At 43.1% G+C, this 13,752-nt stretch overlaps 1 protein-coding gene across 5 annotated transcripts in view; it reads right to left on the bottom strand.

Annotated features, from left to right (window-relative positions):
* The window catches only part of SMG1 (SMG1 nonsense mediated mRNA decay associated PI3K related kinase), a 101,772-nt gene extending 99,867 nt beyond the window's left edge, over window positions 1–1,905 (bottom strand). For 3 of the 5 annotated variants that reach the window (XM_036278626.1, XM_036278628.1, XM_036278630.1), the window contains exon 1: window positions 1,431–1,905. In XM_036278626.1, coding sequence (XP_036134519.1) covers window positions 1,431–1,516 — 86 coding nt within the window. In that variant the 5' untranslated portion in view covers window positions 1,517–1,905. The remainder of the gene's footprint in view (window positions 1–1,430) is intronic. The other 2 variants (XM_036278629.1, XM_036278627.1) reach the window with 2 other exon arrangements.
* Window positions 1,906–13,752: the final 11,847 nt, after the last annotated feature.

Below are 13,752 nucleotides of genomic sequence, written 5' to 3'. Positions count from 1 at the left end.
GTTTGGCTCAGCGGTTGGAGCGTCAGCCTGCGGTACAGAGAGACCCGGGTTCGGTTCCCGCTGAGGGCACGAACTTCGGTTGCAGTTTGTCCCCGGCCCTGGTTGGTCATGTGGGTGGCAGCCACTCGATGTGTCCCTTCACGTCGATGTTTCTCTCTCTCTCTCTCTCTCTCTCCCTCCCACTCTATCTGTACAAAGAATGGAAAAATATCCTCGGGTGAGGATAAAAAACTACATAACATCTCAATTCCAGATTCAGACATGAACTTTTAAAGTCATCTAGTTATATACATCAGTTCTCAACAGACATTGGATTTGGCAAGGCATATTAAATCGAATAGAATGCATACCACCCATTAGTCAAAAGATTATTTTGATTTTTCTGTCAAGTCTTAAAATATTACACACTAACATCTTGCCCAATTATTTCTTTTCAAACACTGCTGGAATTAACATCAGGAAGCAAAAATTATCCCAATAACCTGTGTATCTTACATGTCTTTGGCCAGTTCCTGGACAACCATAATGCAAGTGTGCTTCAAAGTATGACTGTTCCACGAATCAACTAATCCTAAAATTGTATATACATTTAGGGAGTCCTAGGCACCTGGCTAAATTCTAAATAGTCTCTGAATATTACAAGCACTTATTCATGACGAGAGGTAAGAGCAAATCAGTCCTAAATTAAGCACAACTGCCCCATGATTAATCAGAAAGACACTACATTCACGTTGATGACCCTTATTTATTGTACTCAACACCAACCAGACCCCAAAGCAGTCTGAGAGCGAATCCTCCACACAAGAGAAAATTCTCTCCTCTAAGAGAGTGGTCAGGTGTGAACTGCTCTCCACCAAAACTTCATTTCCCACGACCGGAGTCGGTCAGCCCCCTTAACTCACTCCCAATCTCATCTCATGACCCACAACTACCTAGACTAAAGTCAGATGAAAACTTCCGAGTTGGGTGATTTTTAATTATTAACACGTGGGTGGGGGGGGTCACAGATAAGGAGGGCTTTCACGTGGGGGCTGGGAGGGCGAGGGACCACGGAAGGGAAAGAGTAATGGGAGCCTGGACTCTCAGGATCATCCAACTCTACCCCCACCTTGGGGAGAAGATGGTAACTAAAATGTGTCCCCACCACCAAGCCCCTCTCTTCACCACCTCTGACCCAACTCCTAGGCCAGTGCCTCCGCCGGGCGCCCTGGGTGCCGGCTCCAGCCCCGGGGAGAGGCGAGGCATTCAGGCCTAGCCACCCAGCGGCCTTCCTCTGCGAGCCGGGGCGGGAGGAGACCCAGGAAGCCGCGCCCGGTTCCCGGAGGGTGGAGGGCCTAGGCCGCGCCTCCCAGCCCAGCGGCCTCAGGCCTCGGCCCGCCCGAGGCGGGGCCCAGAGGTCGGGGTGGCTGGCTGGGCTCCGGTTCACCCACCTGGGTTGCCAGTCATTCCAGCTCCGCGGGTACTTGGTGCCGCCGCCGCCGCTGCTCAGCCGAGACCCCGGGGCTCTGCGGCTCATTACCTTCCCCGACACGACATGGCCAAGCGCCGCCGCCCGAAGAAGCGCGAGTCGCCGCCCGAACCGACCGCCGCCGATACTCTGCTCCGGCCCGGAGATGAGGAGGAAGCCGAGGAGGAGGAGGAGGCAGCGGAGGGCGGGGGAGGCAGACGGCCGTTCCGGGTTCCGCCAGAGCCCGCAGCGCAGTACGAGGAGGCGGGAGCGGCGCGGCGAGGGGGAGGCGGAGGAAGGGGAGGCGACGTCTCTTCCAGGCCCGTGCGCGGCCCGCGACGCCGGGGCCCAGGAGGAGGAGGACGGCGAGGAGGAGGCGGTGGCGGCAGCTCCTCACGCTCACACAGCCACAGCTTCCCCGCCTCCCGACTCCGCCCGCCGCGCTGCCGCTACCGCACGGCATGCTGGGAGCAAGAGGCGGTGCCGGCGCCCGCCCGGCTAGGGCACAGGGGCGGGGCCGGTCGAACGGGGCGGGGCGGTGGGCGTGGCGAGCGGACGGCCCTCCCGCGCCCGGGGCTCGTCGCCACTCCCCACAAACCACGCCAAGGTCCGGGGGCTCGCCGCGAAGGCTCATGGGAGACGGAATCTCAGTTACCACCCCTTCACGCGCACCCTCCCAGCACGCCCGGGAAAGCACCTGACCCTGGAGGGTCGGACGGTCAAGAGGTCAACAGGCATCCAGTCAAGGACTTGGGGCGCTGGTGTGCCCACCTTCCCCAACCTGTATGGTGAAAAGTAGAAATAATAAAAAAGAGAGGGAGTGGATATCCACCTACTCAACCCCTACCTGAAGTGTGCCCTGGAATCCTGACACGTTGACCATTTCTTCACATTGTAAAAAACTAAACTAAATGGAGGGAGAAAGGGAAGTGACCACCAACCAACCAACCCCTGTCCTCACAGTATGAACTTTGTTTTGAAATCCTCTCACCCTAGCACTTGCCCACCTTCCCCACCAGAAAGAATTTGGCTAGGGAGGGTCAAACCTGAGCACCCTCCCCCGGCCCCCGACAGTCTCCCAAAATATGTTCTTTACTAAAGCACCTAATACATACTGTGGATGCAGATACTTAGAGCAAAGGTGGACAAGATTCACATCAAACAGATCATTGGAATTACCATTGGAAGAATAGAGTCTTAACCTATTGTTTTATGTTGCAAGAAAAAGTCTTTGTGAAATTTTAAATTATTACCAAAAGTACTTGAAGATTATTAGATGTTGGTATCTCCACACACATACCCCTCAATCTTTGGCTCCTTGCTTATCCCTCCCAACCCCTCACTTAAACTATGATCCTGCCAATTCTAAGGAATGGAAAGATTTCAAATGAGCCCTCCCTGCCCATGCCCATCTCTCCATTAAGAGGAAAAGAAACTCCTGCTCTGAAATGCAGCTGATACCTGATTCAATGCAGTAATTCCCACTAAGTCAGACCCAAGCATGGTCACCCACATGTGTAAAAAAATGTAATAATATATCCGAGTTAAGAGGGATATATTCTGCATGTATACACGGCATCCTGAAATGTGCCCTAGTATCTCCACACTTGTCCACCTCCCTTTTGCTGAGGGGAGCATTTGAGGAAAGGTCCTATCAGTTGTAAAAGAGGCCCTTCAAGAGGTACCTTTCTCCTTGGTTTATCATTTCCTCTTCCCTATTCTTCTTTGAAGAGAAAAAGTCCCTCTTGAATCACGTCCCAAGATTAGGGTTCCTCATTAGCATGGCCCTGTCTAGGAGACTGTTATTCCTGCCACAAGGTATTTTGGTTTTGTATGTTTATAGTTGTTTAATTACATAAACAACAATGGATACATTAGCCTTATGTATGTTTTTATTGTACAGCCTAATCATGATTTATTCTTTCATTCAACATTCAACAAACTTTATTGAGCATCTGTTAACCAAGCAGTTGAGGACAGGGACAAGACTCCACCCCTGTGCTCAAGGAACTCTGAAAGCAGGGGTCAGAAAGATTTATTATATGACTGAAATATTTAGGCTTGCCCTCTCTCCACCACCCTGCAAGCCTATCTTGCAATGTAACTATAAAGTCCCCCTCTACCAAAGCCTTTTAAAAATTTTAAATTCAAAATGTCCTTGGACCTATTTTCCTGAGATCCTTTACTTTTTATGCACCAGGTGAATTGATGCTCCCCTCCTCTTTGGAACCCTCAGACCCATGAGCAAATGGTTGATGTGGCTGAGAAATAATTTTTACTTCCTGAAAAAATTTATTGGAATAATTATACAGTGACCAAATTATGTCATTTATTCATATGCTAAAATGATTTGCAACAGAGTAACCAGAACCTTAGACCCCCAAGAAAAATTACAGGAGTCTTCTCACCTTTCCAAATTACAGAACAATAGCAGAGTAATTTGAGAAAGGACTCTGGGTTCAAATTCCAAGCCTTCCACTTAAAAATTGAGGGACAGTCGGCAACCTCCTGACTCTCACAGTGCCCCGCTTTTCCACCTGTAAAATGGATATGATAACACTAGCCAACCTCTTAAGGATGTTGAGAGGATTAACAGAGATATTGTACATAAAGTACTTTGCACAGTGCCTGCCACACAGTAAGCAATCAATAAATCATAGCTAAAAATCAGATCTACAGCTTCTCTGAAACACATGGTTATTTGGATAATATATGACCAATGAAGAAGGAGGAAAAGGTGTAACTGGCAGGTTGCTCAAACAATTGCTTATTTATCATTGCTTTTTGTACTTCTCCCATATAAATCATTAAAAACAGTCAGTATTGGCAAAGGGTGGTGTAAGAACACAGAAGATAGGTGTCATTTGGCAGCAACTTCCTAGAAAGCAATTTAACAGTGTGTATCCAAAGATTTAAAATTGTTAATACCCTTTCCCCCAGTAGTTCCACTTCTAACAACCTACCCTGAGAAAATTTGCCACACTGCAGCCAAAGTGATTTTCTTAAAATAAAAATCATATTCTGTTACCTCTCCTACTTACAATCCATCAATGGCTTCCCAGTCTTCTTAGAATAAGACTCAGACTTGTTAGTACTAAGAGCCTACAAGAGCCTGTAAAAGCTGGTTTCTTTTACATTGCAAATATTCCACAGCAGCTCATATCCAGATCAGGATCCTAAAGGTGGGTCTCAACTTTGTCTTCACAGTGAAATCCCTACACCTAGGCTGCACTGCAGACCAATTAAGTCAGAATCTCTCAGGGTGGGCCCAGGCATCAGCATTTTTAAGACTTCCACAGGGGATGCTACTGTGCAGGCAAGGTTTAGAAACACCACTTTCAAGCCCCTAAGCACTGAAAATTTTATCAGTGCCTCCCCCAACCTCAAATCCGAACAGATATGGGTTATAAAGAAAATTCTAAACCACTGGGAAAAAAGAATTGAAAGCTCAGTTTTTCCCATGCAACTATTTGGATACTTTACAAAATATATATCAAATATAATCAAGTCTTTATGAAAAAAATTTTTTCATTTCTTTTGGTGGTTCTGTTTCACTAGTTCCATTAGCACTTCACCCCACTTGAATCACAGAGACCGATTTCTGTTCCTGAAACACACCATGCCAGAGCCTCTGGCCTTTTGCACATGCTGTTCCCTCTGCCTGGAATGCCTTTCCTACATTTTTCCCACCAGGTTTGTGTAGACTGCCAACAAAAAGTCAGCCAAGATATTCCTTCAGCAAAAAGGATTTATTCCAGGGGGGAGAAGGGGGATTGCAATTCAGCATCTTAGCCTTGTTCAAATCCGGGGAAATCAAAGGAGAGGATGTTCTTTTACAGAGGGGAAGAGGAAGTTGCGGGTGGCAGTGCTGTTATAACCATAGAGTTCTTACTGTAAGTCTTTTGAAACTGTCATGGGCGTGAGAGCTCTGCCTCAAGGACCTCCGGATTCCTGTCCTAGTGGAAGTCTCTGTCATTAATTTTGACAGGGTGAAAGTGAGTGAAGTGCTTACCATGCCAGATTCCAACCCTCAGGGTTGCACAAGTGCCAGCCCTGCCCTACATTAGTCCCAACAGCTTTCCACGGCCCATCTTCATTCTTCCAGGAGGCTTTCCCTGACTTCCCAGCCACCTTACAGCTGGCTCGTAACCTTTCCAGGTACTCTGTCGCACACACATGCTTCTTTCCCTGGGAGCACCCATTACCATCTGCAAGTATCAGGTCCCCTCTCCTATTTATCTGTCACACCCTCAGATCTGTCTATAAAAGCAAAGTTCACACCTGTCCCACCTCTATCCCTTTGATCCCCAGTGCACAGCACACAGCACCTGACCTAGAGTAGGCGCTCAAAAATATTTGTTAACGGGAAGAATGAAATGGAAATGAACAAAAGTATGGACTAAGATTAATACAAAAGAGTTCATCTCAGTTTTACTTATTAATAGCAAAACGTGTCCAACAATAGGACATGGATTAGGAGATAGTACATCCATAGTTAGAATTTGTCTGCAACCATTAAAAATTATATTTATGATGAATTTTTAATAAAATCAGGTAAATACTATGTTAACTTGTTAAAAAGAAAACATGAGATTTGGTGAACGTGTGCTAGGACCTCAGCTGAGTTTTTTTTTAAAAAAAAGGGACGGGGAGGTTTCATAGAAAAAAGATTAGAAGGAAATGTATTAAATTTATCTAATATTGATGTCTGTGATAAGTGGGATCATGGGTGATTTTTTTTCTGATTATTTCTAGTTTCCTAATACAGAAGTGGTAGTTATAAAACAAAAAAACGTTTTTATTTTTAAATTCTCACCCAAGGATATTTTTCCATTTATCTTCAGATATATATATAGAGAGAGAAAAACATTGATGTGAGAGAGACACATTGACTGGTTGCCTCCCGCATGACCCCGAGCAGGGCCAGGGACCAAACCGCAACCAAGGTACATGCCCTTGACTGGAATGGAACCTGCAACTATTTGGTCCTCAGCTGACACTCTAACCACTGAGCAAACCGGCCAGAGCAAAATTTTAAAGTTAAAATTAAGCATTCACTAAGTATGTGTTGAATGAATGGACAAAGAATGAATACTCTTAGGGTGTGGCACTGACCCACAAGACCAATTAAATAATTTTGGCTGAAGTATTGAGTCTTAACAAATAACAGTGACCAATTCTAGCTAATATTTATTGAGCATTTACTAATGCCAAGCACTCAGCCAAATGCTCTGTGTGGACTACTTCATGGAATTCTCCAAAACTGTGCTGTAAGGTAGGTAGGTATCTTTGATGCCAAAAGGAACTAAGCAGTCTACCCAAGATCACCTGCTGGTGGTAGGCAGGAACTGTTACAGGTGGGGACAGAAGAGGCATTTGGTCTTGACCAACATTCATCAAAGGCCTCAGATTTGACATTATTGTCTAATGAAGTTATACAGAGTCCCTGAGGCACGGTGACAGGAAAGAAGTCTGGATTTAAAAAATGTGTCCCCTTAGCCCTGGCCGGTTTGGCTCAGCAGTTAGAGCGTGGGCCTGCAGACCAGTGAGTTGCGGGTTCGATTCCAGTCAAGGCCACGTACCTTGGTTGCTGTTCATCCCCGGCCCGGTTAGGGTCGTGCAGGTGGCAACCAGTGGATGTGTCTCTCTCACATCAGTGTTTCTCTCTCTCTCTCTCTCTGTCTCTCCCCCCCTCCCTCCCACTCTGTCTGAAGATAAATATAAAATATCCTTGGGTGAGGATTAAAAAAAAATGTGTCCCCTTATTGGCCCACACACCTATAGAGGCTTTGCATAAATGCTTCACAATCAATGGTATTATTACTTGGTGAATAGGTTGTTATATTGCATTGTAGTTTTTCCCCCTTGTGTTAAAAGTGTTCAATCGTGCAAAGGAAAACTCTTAAAATATACCATAAATTTTGTGCCCTATTTGCTATTTCTTATTTTTTAACATATTCAGAGCCTCAAACACTGTGAGTTGACCTGAGCCTTTCTTAACTTCTGAAAGACCCTGGCACCCCAGAATCTTTAACCACCAGGATTTTCTGAAATAGATCTTCCAAATATCCTAGATAAATACTCAAATTTATATCCTAATAAACAAAAAATAAGGCTTTCCCTTTTGTTCCTTTCAATCTCCAGATCTGATGCTGGGTTAACCCCAGTTAGGCACCAAGCATGGAGAAACTTCATCCTCAAACAGGAGACTTGAGTACAAGAGTGATTTTAAAATACAATCTTAAAAGCAAATCCACACCAGAGAGACAGTACAGAGATTTAAAAAAAAGAAAAACAGCAGTCCTCTTATTACTGCTCCCAGATAGGAAATTGTTGTCACAGTCAGGCTCCCTTAGTAAGGGCTATTTTTAAAGCCAGTTTTCAAGCTGGTGCTGGAGGAATTTGGCTGGGAAACCTCATGACACATTTAAAACCTCCACTCAGGCTGCCTCAGCTTGAGACAAGAGCCAAGCTTCTATGAATCAGGACACAAGACGTGCTGCCCAGTGGCTCATGCACTCTCCGAGCAATAAAAGAAGAGGGCGAAGATGCCCAGCCAAAGCTATTTGAGACTTATAACGTGGAGAAAACGAGATGGTGCGATTTCCCCATGGTTGGCCCCGGTGATGCCCAAGGATTTTCGTGGGGATTCGAAAGGAGCTACCTCCTTTGCTTCTCAAGATTAAAGCAATACCAAGGCCATGTGTAAATAAAATGCAGATTATGTAAATAAAACCTCCAGCAGCAAGTCATTGCCCTCTATTGTTTGTATAGTTATTATTTAACATGCATATCATTTTCTTTTACCTAGTAAATATCTTTATGAAGAATTGGATTTTATGGGAGTCAGACTTTTTACTTTTTTTTTTTTAATAAATGTTTGTTTGATTTTTAATTTGTTGATTTGGGACGGGGGGGGGACATAGATTTGTTGTTTCACTTATTTATGCATTCATTGGTTGATTTTTGTATATGCCATGACTGGGGATCGAACCCGCAACCTTGGTGTATTGGGTTAATGCTCTAACCAACTGAGCTACCGGGCCAGGGCCAGACTTTTTACTTTGAATGCTAATAGACAAGCATTGTTTGGCCAGAGAGAGTGCATCTTCCTTTCTGTCTGGCTTTTAGTAGAAGGATCTTCTTGTAATGTAGCTTTCGGTTTTTTTTATTCACTTTTAAAATTTTATTTTTCAATTACAGTTTACATTCAATATTATTTTGAATTAGTTTCAGGTGTACAGCATAGTGGTTAGACAATCATACACTTTACATAGTAGTCCCCTGATATTTCCAGTCCTTACCTGGCACCATACATAGTTATTACAATATTATTGACTATATTTCCTATGCCGTTCTTTACATCCCCATGACTATTTTATTTTAAGCTATGGCTTTTAGTACCTTTCCCTAGGTTCTTACCCAACTCCAGCCTTCTTAAACATCTTGCTAAAAGGCAGGGCACACCAGGAGGAGAAAGGATATTAATGTGTGGTGGGGGCGGGAAGAGGAAGTATACAGATGGAAGTTAAAGCTAGGGTAAGGGAGAGTGGAGCCTTCAGTATTCACTAGCACTACTTGGAAGTCACCCAAATCTGATTATGATGGTGATGATGGTGATGATGATGATGATGATGATGATGATGATACAATTCATATTAACAATAGCCAGCATTTACTGGGTTCTTGTTACCGGCCAGCCATGGTGCTAGGGGCTTTACATAACTAGTTCACTGCTAATTGAATCCACAAGCTGACCACATAAAGTTGGTTGCTCCTCTTATTCCTATTTTACAGATGATGAAGCAGAGGTTTATAAGAGGACAAACCTTGCCCAAGGTGACATAGTCAGCAAATAATAGAGCTGGAGTTTAAACTTACCTGCGGTTGCCTCGTTTGTCTCCACAATGCCTCTATAATTTACGTTAGCCAACAATCAACTTAATCTATCAAATTGTATGAATACCCCATTTTCTTAAAAGCAATCAGGTGTCACAAGTTTTATTCATTATAGTTAAAGAGTTAAAGGGCCCACCAAGTAAGGGAAGGATAAATATTTCCCTCCAGAGCTTCTTGCTGAACTAGAAACGTTTGGCCTCTTTGGTGGTCTGCTCTGTGTGTCGTAACTCAAATGATCTCTTTGTTCCATGCCAAGGAGGCAAATAAAGGTTTGTTTTGGAAGGTCTTTCGTGCTAAAATGATTTGAAGGTCACAGTGCTTGGCATGGTGTTTGGACCATCCTCCAGGCATGCCACCTCTCAGGGGACCCTCCCCTCTGCGCCCTGGAAAAAGCTTCTCAAAAAAAGACTTGAGGTGGCTTTTGGATGCAGGGGAAGCAGATGGCTGAGTATGACATCACCTCAGGTAAGGGACACAGAAATATGAAAATAATAGGATTGTAGGAAAAACATAGCCCAGTCTCCAAATCACCAGCAAGTGTTTGGGAAGTGATTATTCACAGCAAATACCAGGAGGGAAGAGAGCTAGTAAATGACAAAGCCTGGCCCTGTGCTGCCCAGTTTAAAGGCAGATAGCACCCTTTTCACCATTGTGTTAAAATAACAATGACTACTTACTGAGAAATTTAATTATATTTATTTCTAACCACCACCATTTCTCAAACTCTGAGAGGTATATATCATCAAATCCTCATTTTCACAAAGGAAGAAACTGCACTCAGGAAGTTTAGAGAGTAACTTGCCCATGGCCACCCAGCTGATAAGTGGCAGAAACTGGTTTTGAACCCTTGAACCCTGGGTTTCTGATATCAAGGACACCTCCCCCACACACCTGAAAATTACCTGAGGGGCATATGAGGAGGAATATTTTTCTGACCATTCTACAATGTACCAAACTTATGAACATCAAAGGACACTATCAACAAGTGAAAAGGCAACCCACAGAAGAGAGAAAAATATGCAAATCATATATATGAAAAGGGGTTAATATCCAGACTATACAAAGAACTCTTACAATTCAACAACAACAAAACAAACAGCTCAATTTAAAAATGGGCAAGGGACTCGAAGAGACATTTCTCCAAAGAAGATATACAAATGTACAATAAGCACACAAAAGATGCTCAACATCACCAATCATTAGGGAAATGCACATAAGATACTATTGTATACCCATTAGAACAGCTATTACAAACAAACAAACAAACAGAAAATAAGTGCTGGTGAGCTTGTGAGAAATTAGAACCCTTGTGCATTGCTGGTGGGCAAGTAAAATGGTGTAGACACTGTGGAAAACACTATGGAAGTTCCTCAAGAAGTTAAAAAAGTAGAATTGCCATATGATGTAGAATTGCCATATGATTTAGAATTACATTTCTGGATACATACCCAAAAGCATTGAAAGCAGGGACTCAGACAGATATTGATATCCATGTTCATAACAGCATTGTTCACAATAGCCCAAAGATAAAAGCAACCCAAGCGTCCATCAGTGGATAAATGGATAAACAAAATGGGACTTATCCATACAATGAAATATTATTCAGCCTTAAAAGAGAAGAAAATTCTGTCTGGCTGGTGTGGCTCAATGGTTGAGTGTCAACCCACACACCAAGAGGTCGCCAGTTCAATTCCTGGTTAGGGCACATGCCCACATGCCCAGGTTGTGGGCTCGATCCCAGTGAGGGGCATGCAGGAGGCAGCCAATCGATGTTCTCTCTCATCGATATTTCTATCTCACTCTCTCTCTCTCAAATCAATAAAGGAAAAAAAAATTTTTTAAAGGAAGGAAATTCTGAGATATGCTGTGAACCTTGAGGACGTTATGCTATATGAGATAAGCCATATCCAAAAGAACAAGTACTAGCCCTGGCCAGTTTGGCTCAGCGATTAGAGTGTCGGCCTGCGGTCCAGAGAAACCCGGGTTCAGTTCCCGCTAAGGGCACGTACCTCGGTTGCAGTTTATCCCCGGCCCTGGTTGGTTGTGCGGGTGGCAGCCACTCGGTGTTTCCCTTTCACATCGATGTTTCTCTCTCTCTCTCTTTTCCTCTCTCTCCCTCCCACTCTATCTGAGCAAAAAAAAAAATGTGTCCCTTTCACATCAATGTTTCTCTCTCTCTCTCTCCTTCCCACTCTAACTGAACAAAAAAAAAAAAAGTGGAAAAATGTCCTTGAGTGAGGATAAAAAATAAAACAAAAGAACAAGTACTATATAATTCCACTTATATGAGGAACATAGAGTTGTCAAATTCATAGAAACAAAGTAGAATGGTAGTTGCCAGGAGCTGGGGAGAGGGGAGAATGGGGAATTATTGTTTCACTGGTACAGAGCTTCGGTTTGGGACGAGAACAAGATTCTGGAGATGGATGGTGGTGATGGTAGCACAACAACATGAATGTACTTAATGCCACTAAACTATATACATAAATGGTAAATTTTATGTTATGTATATTTTGCCTCAATGAAAAGAAAATAGTAAAGAGAGAGAAAGAGAACAAGTCATAGGAACTATTACTGTTCTCTACCTAATAACTCTGCCTTCCTAATGGTAACAGGAAACAAATATGACAATCTCTTTTATTTTAAAAAAAAGTCATTAATAATTCATATTATTTTTTAAAGTAATGAATTAATAGATTTTTCTTATATGTTATTTATAGAAGTAATTTTTAGATTAAAAAATATTGCTAGTGCCCTGGCCGATTTGGCTCAGTGGTTATAGCGTCGGCCTGCAGTACAGAGAGACCAGGGTTCGGTTCCTGCTAAGGGCACATACCTCGGTTGCAGTTTGTCTCTGGCCCTGGCTGGGTCATGTGGGTGACAGCCACTCGATGTGTCCCTTTTACGTTGATGTTTCTCTCTCTGTCTCTCTCTTCCTCTCTCTCCCTCCCACTCTATCTGAACAAAAAATGTCCTCGGGTGAGGATAAAAAAAAAAAATTTCCAGTACCAGTTTGTTCATCAGAATAGAGTTTGAGAAAACTGCTGAAAACCTCATTAACTGTATTTAAGCTTTATGAATGAGAGTTGTAGTTTAGACTGACATTATCCAATATGGTAGCTACTAGCCACTTGTGGCTACTGAGCACTTGACGTGTGGCTTGTTCCCATCGAGATATGCTGTACGTAAAATACATACCAACTGTCAAAATCTTATTACCAAACATAGAGTGTAAAATATCTCATTAATAAATGTTATACTGATTATATGAAGTGATAATATTTTGAGTATGTTAGGTTAATTAAAACATATTATTAAAAGTAATGTCACCTGTTTCTCTTTGTGTACATGACGTCTACATTGTATCTGGGCAGCTCTAGAGGTACAGGCTACTCCTGGGGCATTGGCAGCTCATCAAGCAGTCTCTGCTCAGAGTTATGATCCAGGGTCTCCTTACAAGACCTAACCTTCCTACCCTTCAAGGCCCAAGTCAACTCTTCCATAAAATTTATCTTTACCTTAATACCTAAAGGAACTCCCCCTTTTCTGACCCTATAGAATTATCTTAACAATTCATTTAAGGCACTTAGTCTCAAACCCCAATCAAACCAATGTAGATAGTTTGTAAGAAGCCTCTGATCTTTGGTGAGGAAACACCAATAAGCATCCTATATATTCTATCTAGTTTATACCCACGACAGATGTCAATAATCAGTCACAGCACTAGGCCCATGACAGACATTAGGAATAAATCACAGCATAGTTTTCCTCCAAACCCACTGAAAGTCTTATTATTGTTTTTAACGCAGAGCTCCAGGCAGCACTACCCATTGATCAAAGCTGTCATGCGACAAAAAAAAAAAATACTATTTGCCATCCCTGTAATGGAGTCACTTAGGAGTAGGACTGATAAAGTAAATTCAGCAAAGAGGGACAAGTTTAAAATTTCCTCTCTTTGCCTCACAGGCTATGTAACAAAATAAGGCCAATAAGTAGATTTTATTAATTGTGTGTTCAAACATGTTATTGTCGCCTGATATTGGGCATGTAGGTAATTCCATGTTTCTAATGAAGGCCAGGGATGCTGGGAAACACGCTGCCTGTCTCCTTTAGGATTCCTTTTAGCGGGTCCCATCATTCCCTTTCCTGACAGGTACAGAGCAAAGGGTAATGCCATTATATACCAAAGCAGGTTCTCCAAAAGTGCCTTTCTAGGAACACTGGTTCCACAGGCTGTTAATAAATATTCAATAAAAAGTGTATTCTCTATTCAAATAAGTGAGAAACATTGGTTTTATAAAAAGTTAAAATGATTTATTGCTACTCTCCAAGAAGGGGATCTAATGTGCACCTCAATTTTTTTGACATAGAGTCCCATTTTCATATCTTAAGGAGCCATGTTCTAA

Source organism: Molossus molossus, unplaced genomic scaffold (assembly GCF_014108415.1).
Source record: "Molossus molossus isolate mMolMol1 unplaced genomic scaffold, mMolMol1.p scaffold_m16_p_3, whole genome shotgun sequence".
Classification (NCBI taxonomy): domain Eukaryota; kingdom Metazoa; phylum Chordata; class Mammalia; order Chiroptera; family Molossidae; genus Molossus; species Molossus molossus.
This window is presented reverse-complemented; position numbering and strand designations above follow the sequence as displayed.